This window comes from Protopterus annectens, chromosome 2.part1, assembly GCF_019279795.1.
Source record: "Protopterus annectens isolate FY-2018-M chromosome 2.part1, PAN1.0, whole genome shotgun sequence".
NCBI classification, from domain to species: domain Eukaryota; kingdom Metazoa; phylum Chordata; order Ceratodontiformes; family Protopteridae; genus Protopterus; species Protopterus annectens.
Window position 1 is genome coordinate 1,788,975,790 of NC_056729.1, and position 21,877 is coordinate 1,788,997,666.

General features: G+C 43.4%; 1 protein-coding gene across 2 annotated transcripts in view; it reads right to left on the minus strand.

Annotated features, from left to right (window-relative positions):
* Nucleotides 1–21,877, minus strand: part of MTOR (mechanistic target of rapamycin kinase) — a 4,577,509-nt gene that overhangs the window by 800,361 nt on the left and 3,755,271 nt on the right. For both annotated transcript variants that reach the window (XM_044063218.1, XM_044063219.1), the window contains exon 44: nt 1,161–1,343. In XM_044063218.1, the coding sequence (XP_043919153.1) occupies nt 1,161–1,343 (183 nt within the window). The remainder of the gene's footprint in view (nt 1–1,160; nt 1,344–21,877) is intronic.

Sequence of the window (21,877 nt, forward strand, 5' to 3'; positions counted from 1 at the left end):
CAGCTGAGGAAATCAAACCCTGCATCACAAGAACTACAGCTTACAGCATTAATATCCCTCTGTGCCAACTGTCAGAATCATTTTATATCTGTAACTGTTCACATATGTCTGCAACTCTCTGCTTGGTTTCCTGTCAGTACATATATGTTGTTTTATAGTACTATTCCTGTTTGTCTGAAAGGATGCAATATAAATACATACATAAATGCTCAAAACTAAAGCTGGTGAACTTCAGACAAGGCATACTGATTCTTATTTCACAAAGGATGGACTTTTGCACTTCACAGATATTCATGTTTGAAAGTGGTGTATATTACCAAAAACACAGTAGGACATTACGAGCAGCATGCCTACTCAAACAAGAATGAAACAGTCTATGGCACTATATAAATTCTGCTGTGGGTACTACATATAACCCTCATAGCTTGGAGTTGCAAGTGATGTTTCTTCTTATCACCCCACATCATTCTCCACTTTGGTTATAAGTGAATACAAATCATGTCAGAGCAGTGAACACCAAATAGGGTATGAGCAAAGTACATATTCAGATACTGGAGGAAACAGAGATTGGATACCTATTTGACATAAGGGAGGCAAAAAACTTCAACACTGGCAACATCCTCATTTTTCCCATTGTGTACATGGGGTTGAGGGGCTCACATTAACAATGACTATCATCTAGAGACAATAATCCATGGCCAAGTGGCATATACAAAAATATGAAACTAACTGCACCTAATTATGTTTTTCAAAGTTTTCAGTGAAAAGCAGTTATGCTGAACTTGGCAAATCTTTCCTTATCAAATGATCTGAATTATTCAAAACATTAACTACAGAACTAGAAGTGAATATTTCTTTAATAAAAAACCAATTATGGTATTAGAGATTTATGTTACCTGTTACAACAAAGCAATTTTTTAACTTTGTTCTTAAGTATCTCATGAATGGAGCATCTACTGTGGATATCAGCATGGCTTAAAGTGTACTTTTGCATCCAGTATCATATAAATGCAATACAATACTGATGGATTGCTATGGTTAGAACAATGAAGCCTAGTTGACTTTGAATGTTCAGCTTTAAATAAGCATACCTAGAAACCTACAGCTTAAATACACATATAAACTATGCACGTTGCAAAACATCTTTAAAATAAGCTTACCTGATTAAAGGAAGTTTCTTTTAGGGTCTGGGGTCCTCTTTCCATCATTGCATGCAGTGGTTCTAAAACAGCGAACATCCCTTTAACATTCCTCTCTCCGAAGTACAGTCGAGATGCTTCCTCAAGACCTTCATGCCACATTTCATGCCACAGGATTGCTACACGTATTAGCTCTTCACTCACCTAGGGTAAAAATAATACCAATGTTAATCAACTGCAGACTTGTGACAGGAATGAATACTATTCTATCAAACTTTTGAGCAAAAAGAATCCAGGGGAAAGACAGTATAGCTGCATGAGTACATTCACCTTTCCAACTGATATCTGACAAAGAATACTGTAGCGGTAAATCATAACATTTAGGTTTACTGACAGCTCTATGGCATACAGGGATAAAACCTTTATTACAGAGTAGGAGACCCAAGTTCAGTTAGTGGCATGGGTGCCTGGAGGAGCTGACTAGACTGTATGGGAGTCAGCAGCATCTGTTCTCTCACCTATACTGCGGGGAAGGGAACTGATTTGGCAATATGGAGGACACCTAGTGGGAACATTGGAGAATGATTTAGTGGAGTTTAAGAACAATGAGCCTGTGTTGTCAAAAAGTGCTTGTCTACTGTGTTGCAAAGGGGAATTCAGTATGTAGGGGCACACTTTCCCTCAAAAGATACTTGAGTGTGGAACTTGCAGGAGCTGCAAAGGGAAGGGTACTCTCAAAGGGACAGGGTAGCCCTCCTCCAAGGATGTAGCAAGCTGGCTCACTTCCTACCACATAACTATCAATAAGGAATGGACAGCCAATCATGTTTCCTGGGCAAGAGTGGATGGGACACAAGGATCTTGCTTAGCCTAGAATGAGCGTCTCCCATCGCCCTACAATGAATGTGGCAACTGGGTGCAGGTACAGCAGATATCATCAGGCAGGGTCCACAGAAACAAAAAGACATGGATGTTTAGTCAGCAGAGGAGCTGTAGTAGTTATTTTATATATATATATATATATATATATATATAGATATATATATACATATATACATATATATATATATATATATATATATATATATATACACATATACACACACACATACTTCTGGTTAGTGTCAACACTACTAATGATTTCTGGATTTATTTTATCATAGGTTCACAGGAAGGTTCATAGGTAGGTACTAGGCTATTGGGCCTATATAAGCCTAGCCAAAAAGGTTCTCTAGCTTCTGCCACCCAAGAAAATTATTTTCCTGTGCCCCCCTGTCAAGCAGTGCCACAGAAGTGATCCCCGGGTGAATTTTCTATTTCCCATCCAGTCGACAAGGTTTTTCTTAAGGAGGGCCAATGAAGAGCTTTGCTTGACGTGAATGGGTAGTTTGTTCCAGAGTATGGGAAGTCTCTGGGACAGGAATCTATCCCTCCAACATGTTCTGTTTATTGTGGTGACAAGGTTTACGTCCCTGGAGTGTGTAGTTCGGAGAGATTGGGATTTCTTTAAGTGTAGCATTTCCAACAGCTCTGGGTTTGACATAGCTTTGTATGTTATGCAGAGCTTGCCTCTGAGTAGGCGATATGCGACAGAGTAGAGCTGGAATTTTTTGAGACGGTCTGTGTATGGCATCTGTTTGAGGCCAGTAATCCTCTTAGTAAGGTATTTCTGTGGCCTCTCCAACTGTTGTCGGTGTCTTGTGAGATACATGCCAAACAGGGCATTGTACTCTATAATGAGTCTGATGAGGGATGCATAGAGGGGAACAATGACCCCTTTTTTCTAAAGGAGAACCCTTTTGTGATGAGGTGTGCCACGTAGAAGGATTTCTTGACTACTGTGGCGATGTGGTTATCAAAGAAGAGACTACTGTCCACCTGTGTCCCGAGGTCTCTCTGTGTTTAGTGAGCTTCCGCTTATGTGGTAGTTCATGGGTACCGAGTTTTTCCCAAAAGGGATGACAATGCACTTCTTGGCATTGAGCTTGAGGCCATGACTTTGACACCAAGTATCTGTCTCTGTGAGGCCCTTTTGTAGAATGTCTAAATCATTAAGTGATTCTATTATGGCTCCCGGTTTGCAGTCATCTGCGAACTTTGTTAGCCAAAGACCTTCTGTGTTGGCCTGCACTTCAGAGAAGTAGATGCCAAACAGGAGAGGACCCAGGACCGAACCCTGTGGTACTCCACTCGTCACTGGTCTGAAGTTGGACTTGGAGTCGGCTTTTACTGTGTGGGTTCTATCAGTGAGCCAGTTGGCCAACCATCGTGTGACATAGGGATTTATGCCCAGTTTAGTGAGTTTATCTATAATTCCAGAGTGGGGGATGGTATCAAAACTTTGGCAAGGTCAAGATAGGCTGTGTGCACTACCTTGCTCTCGTCTAAATCAGGTTTAGTAGACATGATCTACCTTTTACAAACTCAAACTGAGTGGGGTCCAGGGTTTGGAGGTTACCTGTTTCTTTGTTTATAAGCTCCAAGATGATATGGCCTTGCAGACCAGGCTCATCAGGCTAATGGGGCGGTAGTTTCCAGGGTCCGTGTTGGCACCCCCTTTGTGAAGCTCCTCCATGTCTCTTTTCATGTAGTCCAGGGAGGTACATCTCAGGTCATTCACACCAACATGGACAATGACAGAGTTGTATTTGTACTTGCTGTGGAGTGACCTGAGTGCGTGCATTATATGGCAGATCTAGGCGCCCGACAGGCAGCTGACAGTAACTTTCTCCTTATTTAGCCTGGTGAGTGAGACATCAGTGTGCTTGACTACAGAGTCACCTATGACTAGTGTGTTGGGTACATTGTTTTGCCTTATGGGCTGAGGTTGAGTGGCACACTGACTTTGAGGGCTGTGTGTCATTTGGGTAGTGTTGGGGGTGGTGGTTGTCTGCGTTTCAGCTTGGGAGGTCTCTGTTTCTTGGGCAGATTTTTATTGAGAGCCTCTGTGAATGTGGGTGTGTACAGTGTGTTTCTGTGTGTGGGTTTTGGTAGTGTGGGTTTTGAAGGACTAGGTGTTGAGTGTGGTGTGGTACAGGTGTTAACCTTCTCCTCTTGACTGTCTAGTCCAGTCTTGGCTGGAGAGAGCTTGGCTATATAAGTGCATCTCTCACAGGTTGTAGTGTTGGGTGGTAGGAGAAGAGGGTTGTCAGTATACATGAGGCTATTGCTACACTGCCCCAAGATGCCCAGATTCATCAGGTGAACAGGAGAAAACATTAGGATATGTTATTTAGTAAATAAGTTTGCATTCTGAATTGATTTCAGTAGTAACGGGATGTGGTTCCATAGTTTACCTACACTACTTGTACACAGAGAGTCACTTGCAGTATTAAATGATTTGATTATAGCGATTAGTGTTTTATCTCTACAGCATAATATTTCATTGGGAGAGTAATTTCTTAAGTTATTATGGGCAGGGTAATTGTCTGGCTTAGAGAGATGTCTGTATTGCAGTTAGCTGAGGAAGAGCTAGGTGATATGGTAGTTCTAACCAGTTTAATTCTCTGAGGACTAGACAGTGGTGTTCTATTGTTACAGTCTACTGCAGATTTGGCTATTTTATTATAACACTGCACAAGTTTGGACAGTTGTGAGACCTGAAGTTTAGTGCTGGCTAGGGAAACATACATGAGAGATGGGAGTAAGAAAATATATGCGATACGTGTCTTTTGGCTATGTCGGTGAAGTATGTTTTTACTTTGTAAAATGTACCTTCTAGTTTTTGATTATTTTTTTTAACCACATGTGATACATGGTGGTTCAATTACACTTTTCATCCAAGCTGACACCTAGTAATTTTCTGTGGTTTACTTGTTCTGCTATGGTGTTGCGGGCAGAGATGACGCTGAATAGTGTTATTCTGGTACAGATGTACTGTGAGGCGAAAAGTAGTAACTTAGCTTTTTCAGGGTTTAAGAAGTAGTTGTGAATTATATAGCCAAAAATCAACTGATAAGAAGGATTGTTTTGTAAAGTTTTGAGGTTTAGAGAAATTTAGCAGACCAGATTAGGGTAATTTATTTAAATAATCACCTCCCCTAGGAAGACAAGGTTGTGCTTGAGCATTTTATGAAGGAACACATGGGATCAGATGCAGGTTTGTTCTTCTGTGTGTTAGCACAACCTTATCTTCCTAGGAGTGGTGATTTAAATAAATTGAATTAGAAATGAAGTTAATATGTAATTATAAAACACTGTCTCCAAAAGGTTTAAATCAAGAAGTAAATGCTTTTAGACATTATATAGTAACATAAAGAAGTTTCAAAACATTAATAATGCATGCACTGCTTTGTTAAAATATATTTATATTTATTGAATAAATAATTGTTTGTTAAATGAATCAATTGGGGTTTTCAATTGTATAAAAAGAAAGGCTCTTCCAACTGTGTTTTAGATCCTATGAAGGCAAATGGCCAAGGTACCACATTAAGTGGTGGAATAAACAGTTGGTGATCAGTTTATTTGGTCTTTTTTGTTTTTGTAAGGATATAAAAGAGTCTGATCTGATGGATGAGAGATTACCCCCTGGAAATGATGAATTTCCTCCCACTGCCATCTGTAACCTTGATGAATGATCATAAGAAGCCATTTGTTTGAAACTATCTGCTACCTAAGAGAAACGTGGAGATTCAGACTTTCTGGAATGGAAACAGGGCTGCTAGACTGGGTGGGTGGGGGGGGGGGGTGGCGAAGGTCCCCTGAACAGTCATTCTGAATTGCTGGACTGCCATTAGCTTTGAGAGGTTCCACAATTCTTTATGGAACCCCCTTGCTATTTCTTCTTAAACATCCATGCGCCTACATTTTGATTTTTGCCAAAACTGGATGACGGGTTAGAGAATCCCTTAGAAAATCTGGAAAAGGACGGCTGAAAAATCTTAAGAGATCAACTTACACCTTTCATCACACTTTTTGATTAACTCTGCAATGGAAGGCTAAAATTCAAAACCTCTATCCAAAAGAAAATTTAAAATCTCATTTTTATCATCATCTGGGGACTTCTTTGAAAGCAGCCAGGCAAACCGCCTCAAAAAAGTACCTGTGACCATAGCCATGAAGGAAGTATACATTGACTTATACACACACTGTAAAGAATGAGTAGTGATTTGTACAATATAAGTAATTAAATTATTTAAAGCAGATATTTCCTCACAAGAAGAAACTGCAGCAAAAAATTCCTCAAACTTTAAAAATTAGTCAGAACAAATTAACATATGAACACATGACTATTCAAAATTATGAAAATCAAAGTTGGAGAAACATACACTTTCCCCCCATACCTATCAATAATCTTCCCATCCTTATAAGGAAGAGTAGGATTAAAATTAACTAAATGCTTAGCAACAGTAGGACTAACTAAAGCAACAGCTGCTGGAGCAGATTTGAGAACAGTGTATAAAAACTTAAAAGACTGAAGAACTTTTACATCCTGCCTTTTTAGGAGCAGCTAGCTATTAGGAAAATTGCAGGCCATCATACACATATCCTCCAAAGCTGACAGAAATGGATGAATAACTGAAGGTTTTTGGAAACTCCTTCTGTAACAGCTCAAAGTATTTTTTGGGGGACTATGAAACTTCAGTTTTCTCCCACTTAAAATGCTGGCACATTCTGGAAACAGTCTCAGACAAAGAAAACCACACAGGGAGAATCAGAAAAGTACAGTTTTGTACCTACCATAAATGTAGATGTCCGAACTGGATAGCATCTGCAGTCATAACAACTGGGTTGTCCTGTCGTCAGGCAGCCCTTCGGTCGGCCGGATTCCAAAGTCCGGGTCCGGCTTCGGCTGATGTCGCACTTCACCCGACGTCATCTCTGCTGGTCTTCGGGTATAAAGGCATCAGCCGACGCCATTTTCTTCAGTGTTTCTTGCCCCAGATGCCAGTTGCCCTCTTGGAAGGCTAAATTTTGGGTAAAAATGCCAATGTTTCCCAAAGGATAGAAGGCAAACACAAAAACTAAGCATGTATGTACATATATACAAACAAATACACCATAAGAGACTCCCCCCCCCACCAGCTAGCTATTAGGAGGGTAAATACCCTAGGAGTACCACAGAGGGGAAGGAGGGAGGGTAATCCTGACTGCAGATGCTATCCAGTTCGGACATCTACATTTATGGTAGGTACAAAACTGTACTATGTCCTTCATGGATGCATCTGCAGTCATAACAACTGGGTAGAATACCATAGCCAACTAGGGGAGGAGGAAGAATAGATTATGGTGTGGTTAGGATCCCTTGCAGTACAGCAGTGGCAAACCCTGCTCGGGATCTGGAATACAGAGGTAAATTATAATGCTTGGCAAATGTATGCACGGAGGTCCAAGTAGCCGCCTCAATAATGTCCTTGGTTGCCACTCCTCGTAAGAAGGCTGTGGTAGTGGCTGTTGCTCTTGTAGAATGAGGTCGTATGTTCTGTGGAATTGGTTTTCCATGGAAGGAGTAACAGAATCGTATGCAATTTCCTATCCATTTGGAGATTGTCTGTTTGGAAATTGCTTTTCCTTCCCTTCCTGTTGCATAGGCTACAAAAGCTGGTCAGTTTTTCTGTTACTTTTGTTCTGTCCAGGTAGTAGCGTAGCTGTCTGTGTACATCCAAGGTATGCAGCATTCTTTCCCCTCTGTTTTGTGGGTTGGGGAAGAAGGTAGGTAGGTGGATTGCCTGGTTTAAGGACACTCTGGATACCACCTTAGGCATAAATGTAGGATTAGTCCTCATGGACACTCTGTCTTGGTGGAAGATTAGGAAGGGTTGTACTGCCATTAGGGCCTGAAGTTCAGAAACCCTCCTTGCTGAGGTTATTGCCAGTAGGAAAGCAGTTTTCCATGAAAGATGCTGTAGGTCTGCTGTTGCTGCTGGTTCAAAGGTGCAGTGTCAACTTTTCTAGCACAAAGTTCAAATCCCAAGCTGGCAGTGGTGGTTTCCTAGGAGGTTTTACATTCTTGATCCCTCTGAGGAACTGCCTGAGTAGAGGATGTGAGAAGACAGGTGGATCAAAGCTGTATTCTGCTGAAATAGCTGATGCATGTATCTTGATGGAGGAATAGGACAGGCCTGTATGTAGAAGCTCTGCCAAGTACTCCAGAATGTTAGCCATATCTATATTCGACACATCCTTCCCTCTTTCAGCACTCCAAATGACAAACCTTTTCCATTTCCTGCATAGTTCCTTCTTGTTGAAGGTCTGCGGGCTTCAAGGATAATGTCTTTAACCCTTTGGGAGAGATCTGGAATAGTTGCTGCTATGTGATGTGCCATGCAGTCAGCTGCAACGCTTTTAGGTTTGGATGCATGATGCTGTAGTTGTTCTGAGTTAACATCAAGGGCATCAGGGGTATTGACCACATTTTGTCCCGAGACATGCTCCTCAGCAATGGGTACCAGTGTTGTCTTGGCCAGTTTGGAGCTATCAGGATTATCCTTGGACGTTCCTCCTTGATTTTTAGTAATACCTTGTGTATCAAGGGAAGAGGTGGGAATGCATATGCTGTCAGGCCTTTCCAGCTGAAGGAGAGCGAATCCACTTTTGATGCAAGTGGATGGAATGTCCTTGTGCAGAATTTTTTGAGCTGGTGGTTGAGAGGGAAAGCGAATAGATCTATCTGTGGCATTCCCCATTTCTTTGCGATGGTCTTGAAGATGTCCGGGTGTAGCATCCATTCGTGAGCATCCGAGGTGGTTCTGCTTAACATGTCTGCTAGAGTGTTCTCCTTTCCGGTACAAACATTGCCTGTAACTGGATGTTGTAGCTGAGTGCCAGGTTCCAAAGGTCCAAAGTCATTCTGCATAGGGGGTATGAATGAGTGCCTCCCTGTTTGTTGATGTACCACATGACTGTGGTGTTGTCTGTCCTTATCATCAAATGGCCTTCTTTGAGAAATGGTCTGAATTTTTGGATTGCCAGTTTTACTGCCAGCATTTCTTTTAGGTTGATGTGCAGGTGAAGCTGGTCCTGCGTCCACAATCCTTGCACGCATTTGTCCAGCATGTGAGCCCCCCATCCTAGGTCTGAGGCGTCTGTTGTGATGGTTTAGCTTACTTGATATTTGTGAAAGGGTAAGCCTGGGTTTGACTGGCATGCTTGAGCCCACCATAGGAACTCCTGTTTTAGGCATGGAATTAGTGGAATTTCTGCTTCTAGGCTGTGCCTGTGTTGGGACCATAAATTCTTTAGGTACCACTGTAGTTTTCTCATATGCAGTCTGGCATGTGGAACCAAGATTATGCATGATGCCATGAAGCCCAAGGCCTGCAGAACTTTTCTTGCTGTTAGCTTGCTGTGGTTTGTTAGTGCCAAGAAGTAAAGAGGGAGATCTTTTGTTTTTCTGCAGTTAGGAATGCCATTTGTTTTACTGTGTCCAATTCGCCCAAGAATGTCCTTGTTTGGGATGGAATCAGCCTTGATTTTTGCAAATTGACTGTGTATCCCAGTGCTTGTAGCAAGTAAATGGCCCTTTGTAAATCTGTTGTCAGCTTGCTTTTGTTGTGCCCTTGTAGCAGGCAGTCGACCAGGTATGGATAAATTTGGATTCCCTGTAGTCTGCAGTGGGTGATTACTGATGCCAGGCATTTTGTGAATACTCTGGGCAGTAGATAAGCCAAAGGGCAATGCTGAGAATTGATAGTGCTCTGATCCTGCAAGAAATCTGAGGTATCTTCTGCAAATTGGTCGAATGGGGACGTGCAGGTATGCCTCCTTGAGATCTAGAGTTACCAGCCAACACTCCTTGCCCAGCATGGGAAGAAGTTGCTGTAGGGTCAGCATCTTGAATTTTGGGACAATGATGTATGTGTTTAAGGTGGACAGATCGAGAATAGGTCTCCAACTTTTTCCTTTCTTGGAACTAGGAATAGTCTGGAGTAGAATCCTTTGCCTTGCTCTGTTATTGGTACTCTTTCCACAGCTCTCATCTTTGTTAATTGCATTATCTGCTGTAGAGCTTCTGTTTTTTGATTTGGAGGTAGGTTTGGCATTCCTCTTTGACTGGTATAGTGTGGAAGTGGAACCGTAACCTTGGTCTATGGTTTGCAAAATCCACTTGTCTTTTGTGATATAGTGCCAGTTCTTTGAAAATAAGGTTAATTTTCCGCCTAAGGGTGCTGCTATTTGTTCCCTGGTAGGCGGAGTCAGAATCAAGTCACTGTGATTACCCTGTTGTAGTGGTAGTGGCTGTGCCTGTGTCTCTGTTATTACCTTGCCACTGTCGTCCTCTGTAGGCACCCCCTCTGGATTGATTTCTGCCTCTGGAACGTCTATTCCTGCCCCTTTGGGATCTTGTGGAGTCAGGAAATGACCAATTTTTGGCAGGCCAGTTCCTGCTAAACCTTGGGGGCTGAACCTGCAAGAAATCTTTAACCGTTTGTACAGATTTTGCCTTTTCTTCCATTTTCTTCATTACCTGCTGGGCAGGTGTACCAAACAAACTGGTCTTATCCATAGGAGCATCTAATAACTTAGCTTTAACATGATCCGTAAAACTTGTTCCTTCAGCCATGCATGTCTTCTTATCACTGTGCCAGTCATGGCTGATCTAAATGAAGCCTCCAGTGCATCATAGCCACATTTTAAGGAATGGTTACTAACCTGTTGTATGTTATTTACCATTTCTAATAGATTTTTCTTATCTATAGAGTCATCAGAGGATAGCTTTTAGTTAACTGATCAAGCATAAACTCTTGGTATTGTATCATGTGAAACTGACAGTTTAAAGCTCTAGCTGAGAGAGTAGCAGAGGTGTAAACCTTTTGCCCCATCTGTCTAAAGACCTGGCTTCCCTTTCAGAAGGAATAGGGTTTTTGCTGTGGTTGAGGCTACTGCCTTAGGGCCCTGGGATATAGTTTCGGGTCTGCAAGAGGGGCCTTGTATAGGTGATGATGAGTGTCTGGCACCCTGTAAAATCTATCTGGTTTGGCAGGTGCTGGAGGTAAAGAATCTGGTGCAGTGCAAACATCATTAAATGCATCGTCCACAACAGAGAGGACAGGAGGTATAGCTAAGGGCCTGTGTTGTGGTAGGTGCAGAAAAGTCCTAAGTCTTTTCTGGAGTCTGAAAAATCCTGTTCCTGCCATTGGAATTGTTCTCTCATGGCATGTAAGGTTTCCCCAAAGGAGAATTCTTCTGGTGGGGAAGCAGCTGGAATGGATTCTTCAGCATCTGAGTCCTCAAAATTGGAGAAAGGAGCCTCTGGCTGGTCTGTAATATCTGAGTCTTCCGCAGAATCATCAGAGGACACAGGCTCGAGGGGCTCTGCTCTAGGTCTCTTTTCTGGGGCTGAGAGGCCCTGTCTGGGTGAGATTGAGATCCCTAATTAAGGATATTAAATCTTCTGCCAGAGTAAGCATTTGTGAACTAGAAGTGGGCCTGGTTGAGGGGGTTTAACAGGCACTGACTTAGTAGATTTGGCTGCTTTAGCCCTGGCGAAGGCCTTAATAGACATGGCTGCAGGAGGCCTAGCAGCACCACGTGCTGGGGTAGAGACATCCAAAGGGATGGTGTCTGATAAGTCACTAGTAACCACTGTAGTAGGTAAAATTTCTGAGGCCGATTCAAGTAAGGTAACCGGAACCTCAGTAGTAGTCATTGATTCGGCTGTACTCTGATCAGTTTTCTCGGTTTCGGCCGAAACCGAGACACTCGCGGTATGCTTAACCATGGTTTCGCTGAAACCGCGGACCGCGAGTGTCGGTCTTTTTCTTTGCGTTTTTTAACAATTTGGGTAGTCGGAGGATCCGACGGCATAATGTACGGAAATTCAGAGCCGAAAAACTGGTCAGGCAACTCCGACCGGCGCCTAAGCGTCGGTTGAAAGAAGCACAGGCGAACAGGCTGATACGTCGTGGTCTGGGCCTAAACAAGGCAAACAGTAAGAGTGGAAATCTTTATGAGGTATTTGTTTCCCACAAGTTAAACAGTTATTGACTTTTTCTGACATCGGCTGAGGCAAGAAAGAGTCCCCAACGGGTACTTAGCTTTTAGAAGTCTTGAAGGAGTATTCGGTAGTAGTAATCTCTGGATCTGACCGACCGGCACTTGCGAACAGCTTCTGCTTCGGCCACGCGCAAGAAAGACTGAAGAAAATGGCGTCGGCTGATGCCTTTATACCCGAAGACCAGCAGAGATGACGTCGGGTGAAGTGCGACATCAGCCGAAGCCGGACCCGGACTTTGGAATCCGGCCGACCGAAGGGCTGCCTGATGACAGGACAACCCAGTTGTTATGACTGAAGATGCATCCATGAAGGACATCTGAGCTCTCCTCTGAATCAGAAATCTTAGGAGAAAATCCTGCATCAGTGCCAAAAAAAAAATAAAAAAAGATATGGCTGCACCCAGGGAGGCTGCGGCTGTGTTGTGTTAGCTCGTGATACAGGAATGTTTAATCTGTCTTATTTTTCTGGCAAAAAAATGAGAAAATCATTTTCCAGTAATTTAAATGTTAAAGTAACTTACAGTAGAAAGAAACTTCTGGAAATCAAGTATTCAATTGTACTGTCGTTCTGGCTGGATTCCCTACGTACTACAGAGCATCTGGGGCCAACAGCACTCACAGAACTGCTGGAACTCAACATCCTGACCAAACAAGCTTCAAAACACCTAAATCCAGAAATGGAAGGTTCTGGAACAGTCAAGGATGAGACTCAAAAAGAAGAGATGCAACAGAACCAGGAAAAGAGGCTGCAGAGCTGGAATTGCTGCCAGACTGAAAACAAACCCTCACAGGCCTGCACTTCCCTCAGTTCTGTTAGCAAATGTATGCTCTTTAGACAACAGGATGGACTTTCTCAGGCTTGAGCTGAACACCACAAACAAGGTGAGAAATTCCTGCATTTTAATCTTCACAGATACCTGGTTAAATAACAGGATTAACAACAGTGCTGTAAGCCTTGATGGTTTCACTTTGTTCAGAGATTATAGGAATCTAACTCTGTGGGAAAAGCTAAGGGAGGTGGAGTGTGCATTTTTGTGAATGTTAGGTGCAAAAACTGTAACACTGTGAACGAACATTGCTCTGTAAATGTGCAATTTCTGATACTGAAATGTAGACCCTTTTGTGCCCAGAGAACTAAATAGTATCCATGTAGTAGATGTATATATACCACTGAGTGCTAACATCAATGAAGCACTAAATATGCTGCAATGCAGGAATTCTGACTGTGCATTTATGACAGCTGGTGACGTCAACAAAGCAGATTTCAGGGAGGTGCTACCCAATTACTACCAAATTATGGATTTTCAATCAAGGGGAGCAAATACTCTGGACAAGGCTTACACTAACATAAAAGGGGCATACAGAGCTGTACTTATCACAGCTCCATTAATACCATCTTACAAACCTCTCTTGACCAGAGAGAAGCCCACTGTTGAAACAAATCAGGGTTTGGCATGAAGGAGCCAAGGAAAGTCTCAGGGGCTGCTTTGATAAAACAAACTGGGATGTCTTCAGGAAGGCAGCCACGGTGAATAACCTGGTGAACATATATGAATATACTGAGACAACTATGGTCTACATATCCAAATGTGTGGAGGATGCAACAAACATCAACAATATTAAAGTAAGAGGCAACTAAAAACCATGGCTAAACAGCAAGGTGTAGAAGTTGCTGAGGGCAAGAAACACTGCTTTTAGGGCAAAGGATAAGAAAGGTCTAAGTGTGGGAAGGGCTAATCTAAAAAAGGGTATCAAGCAGGCTGTGAAGACTGGTAGAGAAGGTTGAAGGCAGCCAGCCTAGCCAGATAGGATTGTGCAGATAATTCTATTATTTGTAAATATGAATGTAAACTACAGGCTTGTTTGTCTTAAATGTAAAGAAATACTGTTACATGTGGAACTGGAAATAAATGTGACAACAGTGCAGTCTACTGACCAAAGTAAAGCATGTGGTGACCCTTTGAAGAAGACAGTGGTGCCGAAAAGTCTAGATGAAGAAATTATTTCTATTGTTTTAACCAAGAGTTAAATTGCTAGACTGAAACATGCAAATGTATTTTTATTGCTCTGTTTCCTGACCAGCTGCAAGATAACAAAAGGGAGATGTTAAGAATGTAAATGCAGTTAATGTGCAGCCTGGAAACACCAGTAAAGTGTAAAAAGATGATGTAATGTTGATCAGAACTGCAATAGCAATTTAAACAGAGAGAATCAGAAGGCATTGAGCATTTTTGTCTTGATCATCCAACTTACAGCACTCTGCCTGTTGTCTTATGCAAGTTATCTTAGACTTGCGTTTTCTTTTAGGAATAGCTAGAAACTACAAAGTTTAGACCAAGTGTTTTTCTGTGATGTCAGAAGTGTACTACTGATTTATTCTAAGTACTTCTGTGTGATCTCTGAACTCTCTTGATTAGCACTGACTGTATAGTAGAAAGCATTGTCTTGTGGTTTTAATTATTTATTATTAAATATTTTAAAACCTTTTAACTGTGGTTGGTTTGTGTAGAGATAAGTTAAGCTCTAGAGTACATTGCATATTTATAGAGTTTACTGTCCAGGTCACTCTAAATAAGCTTTGACTGTTTAGTCACATCTACCAATTGGCTAATAATATTGCACAATAATAATTGGACACCCTTTTAAGGGCCTTTGAGTAGCTGATAAATATTAGCTGGGAGGTGGCAAGTGGTACTACCATATAGTCTGGGTAAAAGGGGCACAGCTGGAGAACCTGTGCCAGCCTTCCCCAGAACTGTCTGTGTGGTTGTGTAAACTCTTATCTCAAAGTTTATGCGTCATCTACTTGGGCAGGGACACGAAGCACTGGTTGGACAGAGAGGGTGCTGGAGATTTTAGCTTGCCCAGCTAGGCTGAGATCTGGACCCTATTGCTGTGCCAGTGGGGAGTCTTATTGGGGACCTGAGGAGCAAGGGAGCGACCAGCCCTGGACTGACTGTGATACCTGCGTGCTCTTAAAGGGAAATTGCACTTTACTGTGTGTATTTGTTATCCTTTCCTCCTATATGAGACGCCCTCTCTGATGTTAATGGTAAGGATTGAGGCTCCTTGATTACTGGGCCAGGGCACAGGCGTCACATATTAATTGGTGGTAGTAGTTGGGATATCCACCTCATATTTGTGGTGGCAGTGGTTGGGATATCCTCACATTTTTGTTTGGCAGAGATGGGATATCCAAATCATATATTAATTAGTTTGGCAAATACTAATTGGCTTGTAGTGGTGTGGGTAGAGTGAATCCTGTAGCTTGTGTACAGTGAGCTTTGAAGGTGTTTTTGTACATTAAAACAGCCATGCAGTGGCTACTCAGAGTTCAGATCAAAATTGTTTTATTTCTTCTGATAGCTTAGTTAGTCAGGGTGAGAAGTCAGCATGTCAGCAGAAGAGTATGGAAAGCTGACAAGGAGCCAGCTGGCGGAGGTGTGCCAGGCTAGGGGAATAGTGCATGGAAACCTGACTAATGCATACCTGATTACAGCCTTGGTTACAGCTGCATCAGAAAACAGCAACCAGGAGGACAATCAGACTGGCAGTGGAGATATAATTTCCTTGGAGAATGGACAGTTTACATAGTTTTATATATATTTTAAGTTGTTAGATTACATGAATTCTTATTTTAGGGCACTAATGCACTTTGAGAAGTGTGCTTATATATGAATAAAGGGTTGTCACTTTAAGAATGCATTTGAGTTTAGATTTTGGCGCCTTTTAACGTATATAATGAGGTTGCATTAGTAATGTTTTATGGTCTGATGAAGCCCTGTTGGGTGAAAGTGATTACCGGATTTGTCTGATGCTTAAATAAAAGATTTCCATTGAATCAACTGTGGTCTTTGGATGTGTTTGGATGTCTTCAGCTGTGTTTCGTTCCGATACCTGTATTTTTACTAAGTTTTACTGTTGGAATGTGTGGGGTATATGGAGCGTTTACTCCCTGTGAGTTTCTACTTATTAGTCTGCTGTTTAAGCTAACACCTGAAATGTATAGGAAAAGGTTTTGTGAGCATAGACACAAGGCAGATGAAAGTGTGTGTGAATATGTTGCTGAATTGAGCATTTATTTCCATAGGTGTGTGAGTGGATGCCAGGTCACCACTTTTGAAGGGCTAGCAGACCTTTTGGTGAGGTAACAAGCCCTTAGCAATTTGCCTGAGCACATGAAGATCGGGTTAGCTGATAGACGATGTGTGACTTCAGATGAGTTAGGGAAAAAGGTAGACCTATACCTGGCAAGCAGGGCAGCCTTGCACAGGAAGGGGACCCCCAGTACTGTTCATGGGTCTGAAGGAACCCATGGTGGGCAGCACAGATTGCCACAACAGAATCTGTCAGTAGCAGGGGAAGCCACTAGTCCAGGTACATGTCCAGGAGCTAGGGTTAAATGTTTTGAATGCAATCAGTGGGGCGATGTGGCATACAGGTGTCTACAAAGGCACGGTGGGGAACAAAAGATGAGGGAGCCAGTTAAGTGGGAAAGACAAAATGCCAATAGTAGGTTGTCTTGAGACAACAGGGGTACCAAACTACCATCCTGCACATGTCCTGATAAGGAAGGATTTGGATGAGGCAGTACCATGTGCTTATGCAGTTACACGCAGTGAGGCTAGGAGGCAAGCATGTGGGTCTGGGCAGCCTGGGGGAGACCCAGACAGACTGCATACTTCCAGCCAGGACTGCTGAGTTGGTTACTTCAGGGAGGGAGCTACATTGTAGCAGTGAAACTGAATGTGAGCCACAGCTGCTTGTGGGTACTGATGGCCCCTTGGACAGAGTGACTGCAAAGGTAGAGGTGAGTAGCAGTACCCAGGCTGATAGTGAGGCACCACTGTCAGAGGATGCCAGACTTCCTGTGGAAGGGGAGCTGGGAAGGGTTACAAGGAGAGAGTTGAGACAGGCTCAGCTCTCAGATCCTACATTGCAAGGGCTGAGACAGGTAGCTAGGGAGGAACCTGATTCACAAGGAAAGGGGGAATCTGCATATTGGGGCAAAGGGTTACTAATACAGAGAGTGGACCCCTGAGGGAGGGCTAGAAGGTGAGAGAGTACAGCAGTTGGTAGTGCCTAGAGCCTGCCGTCTGGCGCTTCTAGCTTTAGCCCATGATATTCCCTTTGCAGGTCATATGGGCATAAAACGTACAAAGAGGCGTATTATGCAGAACGTCTATTGGCCTGGAATTTCCAGAGATGTAACAGGGTACTGCAGGACCTGTGAGCAGTGCCAAAAGGTAGGCAAGGCAGAAGACAAGGTGAGAGCTCCTTTGATGCCTTTGCCTGTGATTGAGGAGCCATTTCAGAGGGTAGCTATGGATATTGTGGGTCCTCTGAGTACCCCAAGTTCCACAGGGAAAAGGTATATCCTAGTGGTAGTGGATTATGCTACACGATACCCTGAGGCAGTGGCTTTGTCCTCCATTGAGGCAGAGAAGGTGGCAAATATTTTGTTAGAGATTTTCAGCAGGGTAGGTTTCCCAAAAGAAATACTGACTGACAGGGGTGCCAATTTCATGTCAGACCTGCTGGCTTGTCTGTTGAAGCCCTGTGGGGTGAAGCACATGAAGACCACCCCCTACCATCCCCAGACTAATGGTCGTGTTGAGAGGGTAAACTCTACAATCAAGTTCATGCTACGGGCATTTGCAGATCAGTTTAAGAGGGAGTGGGACAAATATTTGTCCCATCTGTTGTTTGGTTACAGAGAAGTTCAACAGGAATCCACAGGTTTTTCACCCTTTGAGTTGCTGTATGAGGATAGGGTGAGGGAACCTCTAGATTTAATTCAAGATGAGTGGGAAGGTGAGTGTGAGTCTCACCAGGAGTCTGTTGTGGTGTACATCCTAAACCTCAGGACAAAGCTCAGGGAACTCATGGGCTTGGCCCAGGAGAACCTGGCAGAAGTCCAACAACAGAAAAAGGTGTGGTATGACAGGAATGCTCGAGCTAGAGAGTATGCTGTGGGGAAGCAGGTAATGGGTCGGATTCCTGTCATACACAACAAGCTGCAAGCAGCTTGGGAGGGACCCTACAAGGTGCTAAGAAAGGTAAGTGATGTTAATTACACGGTGGAACTGTTAGGCAGAAGGCAGGGGCACAAATTGTACCATGTTAACATGATGAAACCTTACCATTATAGGGAGGCCCGTGTGCTGAGCATTTGCAGTGGATTGCAGGCGGAGTCAGATGGAGATCTGGGGACTGACCTCCTCAATGAGGCTTGGGCTGACACCTCAGTGGAAGGGGTAGCAATGTTCCAGCAACTATCTCCTACCCAGGTTCGAGAAATCCGAGCAATGTTACAGGAATCTGGTGACATGTGCAGCACCAGGTGGATACAGGACTCCAAAGGCCTATTAGGCAGGCCCCTTATAGAGTACCTGAGAGAGTCAAACAGACTGTGAGGGAGGAGGTACAGTAGATGTTGGAACTAGTGGTAATTCAAGAGTACAACAGTCCCTGGGCCACCCCAGTGGTGATGGTGCCAAAGAAGGATGGCAGCACCAGGTTCTGTGTGGACTACAGGAAATTAAATAGTCACACAGAGTTGGATGCTTACCCCATGTCTAGGACAGATTAGGTCCTAGAGCAGCTGGGTGGGGCTAAGTATCTTAAAACCACTGAACTTATCAAGGGTTACTGGCAGGTGCCCTTGACTCCCAGTGCTAGAGAGAAGTCAGCCTTTGTGACTCTTTTTGGCTTGTATGAGTTCACAAAGATGCCCTTTGGGATGAAGAATGCCCCAGCAACTTTCCAGAGGCTGGTAGATCGTATCCTAGCAGAAGCAGGAGGGTTTGCTCTTGATTACCTAAACGATATTGCCATCTACAGCCATTCCTGGACAGAGCACCTTCAGCATGTCAGGGAGGTGCTGGGCAGACTATAGAGGGCAGGGTTGACCATTAAGGCGAGTAAATGTCAGGTGGGTATGGCAGAGATCTGCTACCTAGGACATAGAGTGAGGAGTGGTAACATAAGGCCAGAACCTGCCAAAGTGGAAGTTATTCAGGCATGGCCTGCACCTGTTACTAAAAAGCAGGTGAGTGCATTTTTAAGGACAGCAGGGTACTACAGAAAATTTGTCCCCAGTTACAGTACCATAGCTGCTCTCCTCACAGACCTGACAAGGAAGTCATCATTATCTTCTTTCGGCTGTTCCCGTTAGGGGTCGCCACAGCAGATCACCTGTTTCCATTTCTTCCTGTCCTCTGCATCTTGCTCTGTCACACCAACCACCTGCATGTCCACTCTCACCACATCCATAAACCTTATCTTAGGCCTTCCTCTTTTCCTGTTACCTGGTAGCTTCATCCTTAGCATCTTTTTCCCAATATACTCAGCATCCCTCCTCAGCACATGTCCAAACCAATGTAATCTTGCCTCTCTGGCTTTGTCTCCAAACTTTCCAACCTGTGCTGACCCTCTAATATACTTATTCCTAATCCTGTCCACCCTTGTCACACCCAGTGCAAATCTAAACATCGTTAACTCTGCCACAGCCAGCTCAAACTCCTGCCATGTTGTCAATGCCATTGTCTCCAACCCATATAACATAGCTAGTCTCACTATCCTCTTGTAGACCTTCCCTTTCACTCTTACAGGTACTCGTCTGTCAGAAATCACTCCTGAGACTCTTCTCCACCCACTCCATCCTGCCTATACTCTCTTCTTCACCTCTCTTCCACATTCACCATTACTCTGAACTACTGACCCCAGGTATTTAAACTCATCCACCTTCTCCACCTCTACTCCTTGCATCCTCACCATTCCTCTATCCTCTCTCTCATTCACGCACACATATTCTGTCTTAGTCCTGCTGACCTTCATTCCTCTTCTCTCTAGAGCATATCTCCATCTCTCCAGGGTGTCCTCCACCTGTTCTCTACTCTCACTACAGATCACGTCATCTGCAAACATCATAGTCCATGGGGACTCCTGTCTGATCTCGTCTGTCAACCTGTCCATCACCATTGCAAATAAGAAAGGGCTCAGAGCTGATCCTTGATGAAACTCCACCTCCACCTTAAACGCATCCGTCACTCCCATCGCAGACCTCACCGCTGTCACACTACCATCGTACATATCCTGTACCACTCTTACATACTTCTCTGACACTCCTGACTTCCTCATAAATACCTCAACTCCTCTCTAGGCACCGTGTCATATGCTTTCTCTAAGTCTACAAAAACACAATGCAACTCCTTCTGACATTCTCTGTGCTTCTCCATCAACACTCTCAGAGCAAACATTGCATCTGTAGTGCTCTTTCCCGGCATGAAACCATACTGCTGTTCACTAATCATCACGTCCCTTCTTAACCTAGCTTCCACTACTCTTTCCCATAACTTCATGCTGTGACTGATCAATTTAATCAGTCTGTAGTTACTACAGCTCTGCACATCACCCTTATTCTTAAAAATCAGTACCAAAACACTTTTTCTCCATTCCTCAGGCATTCTCTCACTTTCTAAGATTTCATTAAACAATCTGGTTAAAAACTCCACTGCCATTTCACCTAAACACCTCCATGCTTCCACAGGTATGTAATCTGGGCCAACAGCCTTTCCATTCTTCATTCTCTTCATAGCTATCCTTACTTCCTCCTTGCTAATCCATTGTACTTCATGATTCACTATCCCAAAACATCCAACCTTCTCTCCCTCTCATTCTCTTCATTCATCAACCCCTCAAACTACTCTTTCCATCCCCTCAACACACTCTCTTCGCTTGTGAGTATGTTTCCATCATTATCCTTTATCACCTTTACCTGCTGCACATCTTTCCTAGCTCAAAGTACAGGCCAGATAAGGTAGTGTGGATCCCAGCAAGTAAGCAGGCATTCCAGAAGCTTTGGGAGGACCCCCTGTGTTAGCCAGTGCAGATTACAGCAAAGAATTTGTTGTGCAGGTGGATGCTTCTAACCATGGAGTGGGGGCTGTACTTAGCTAGATTTCTTCAGAGGGGGAAGAGCACCCAGTGGTTTATCTCAGTCGTAGGCTCCAACCCAGGGAAGAATGCTATCCAGCTGTAGAAAAGGAATGTCTAGCCATAGTGTGGGCACTGCAGAAACTTCATCCTTACCTGTACGGAAGGAAATTCACTGTTATGACAGATCACAACCCCCCTAAAATGGTTAAAGAGAATCAGCCAACAAAATGCCAAGTTGCTAAGATGGAGCCTAGGATTGCAAGCATATATGTCAGTGCAGATCCGCAGTGGGAGTAGCAATGCCAATGCAGATGGGCTCTCAAGACAGGGAATGGGGTAGGTACACTCAGATAGACCTAACCCTCTCAAGCGGCGTTTCTCAAGGTTCACTTAAAAACTAGCTTGAGTTCTCCGGTGGGGGGGGGGGGGGGTGAAGACTGGAAGAGAAGGGTGAAGGCTGCCAGCCTAGCCAGATAGAATTGTGCAGATAATTCTATCTTTTGTAAATATGAATGTAAACTACAAGCTTGTTGTCTTAAATGTAAAGAAACACTGCTACGTGTGGAACTGGAAATAAATGTGACAACAGTGCACTCTACTGACCAAAGTAAAGCATGTGGTCACCCTTTGAAGTGGACAGTGGTGCCGAAAAGTCTAGATGAAAAAATTCTTTCTATTGTTTTAACCAAGAGTTAAATTGCTAGACTTAAACATGCAAATGTATTTTTATTGCTCTGTTTCCTGACCAGCTGCAAGATAACAAAAGGGAGATGTTAAGAATGTAAATGCAGTTAATGTGTAGCCTGGGAACACCAGGAAAGTGTAAAAAGATGATGTAAGATCAGAACTGCAATAGCAATTTA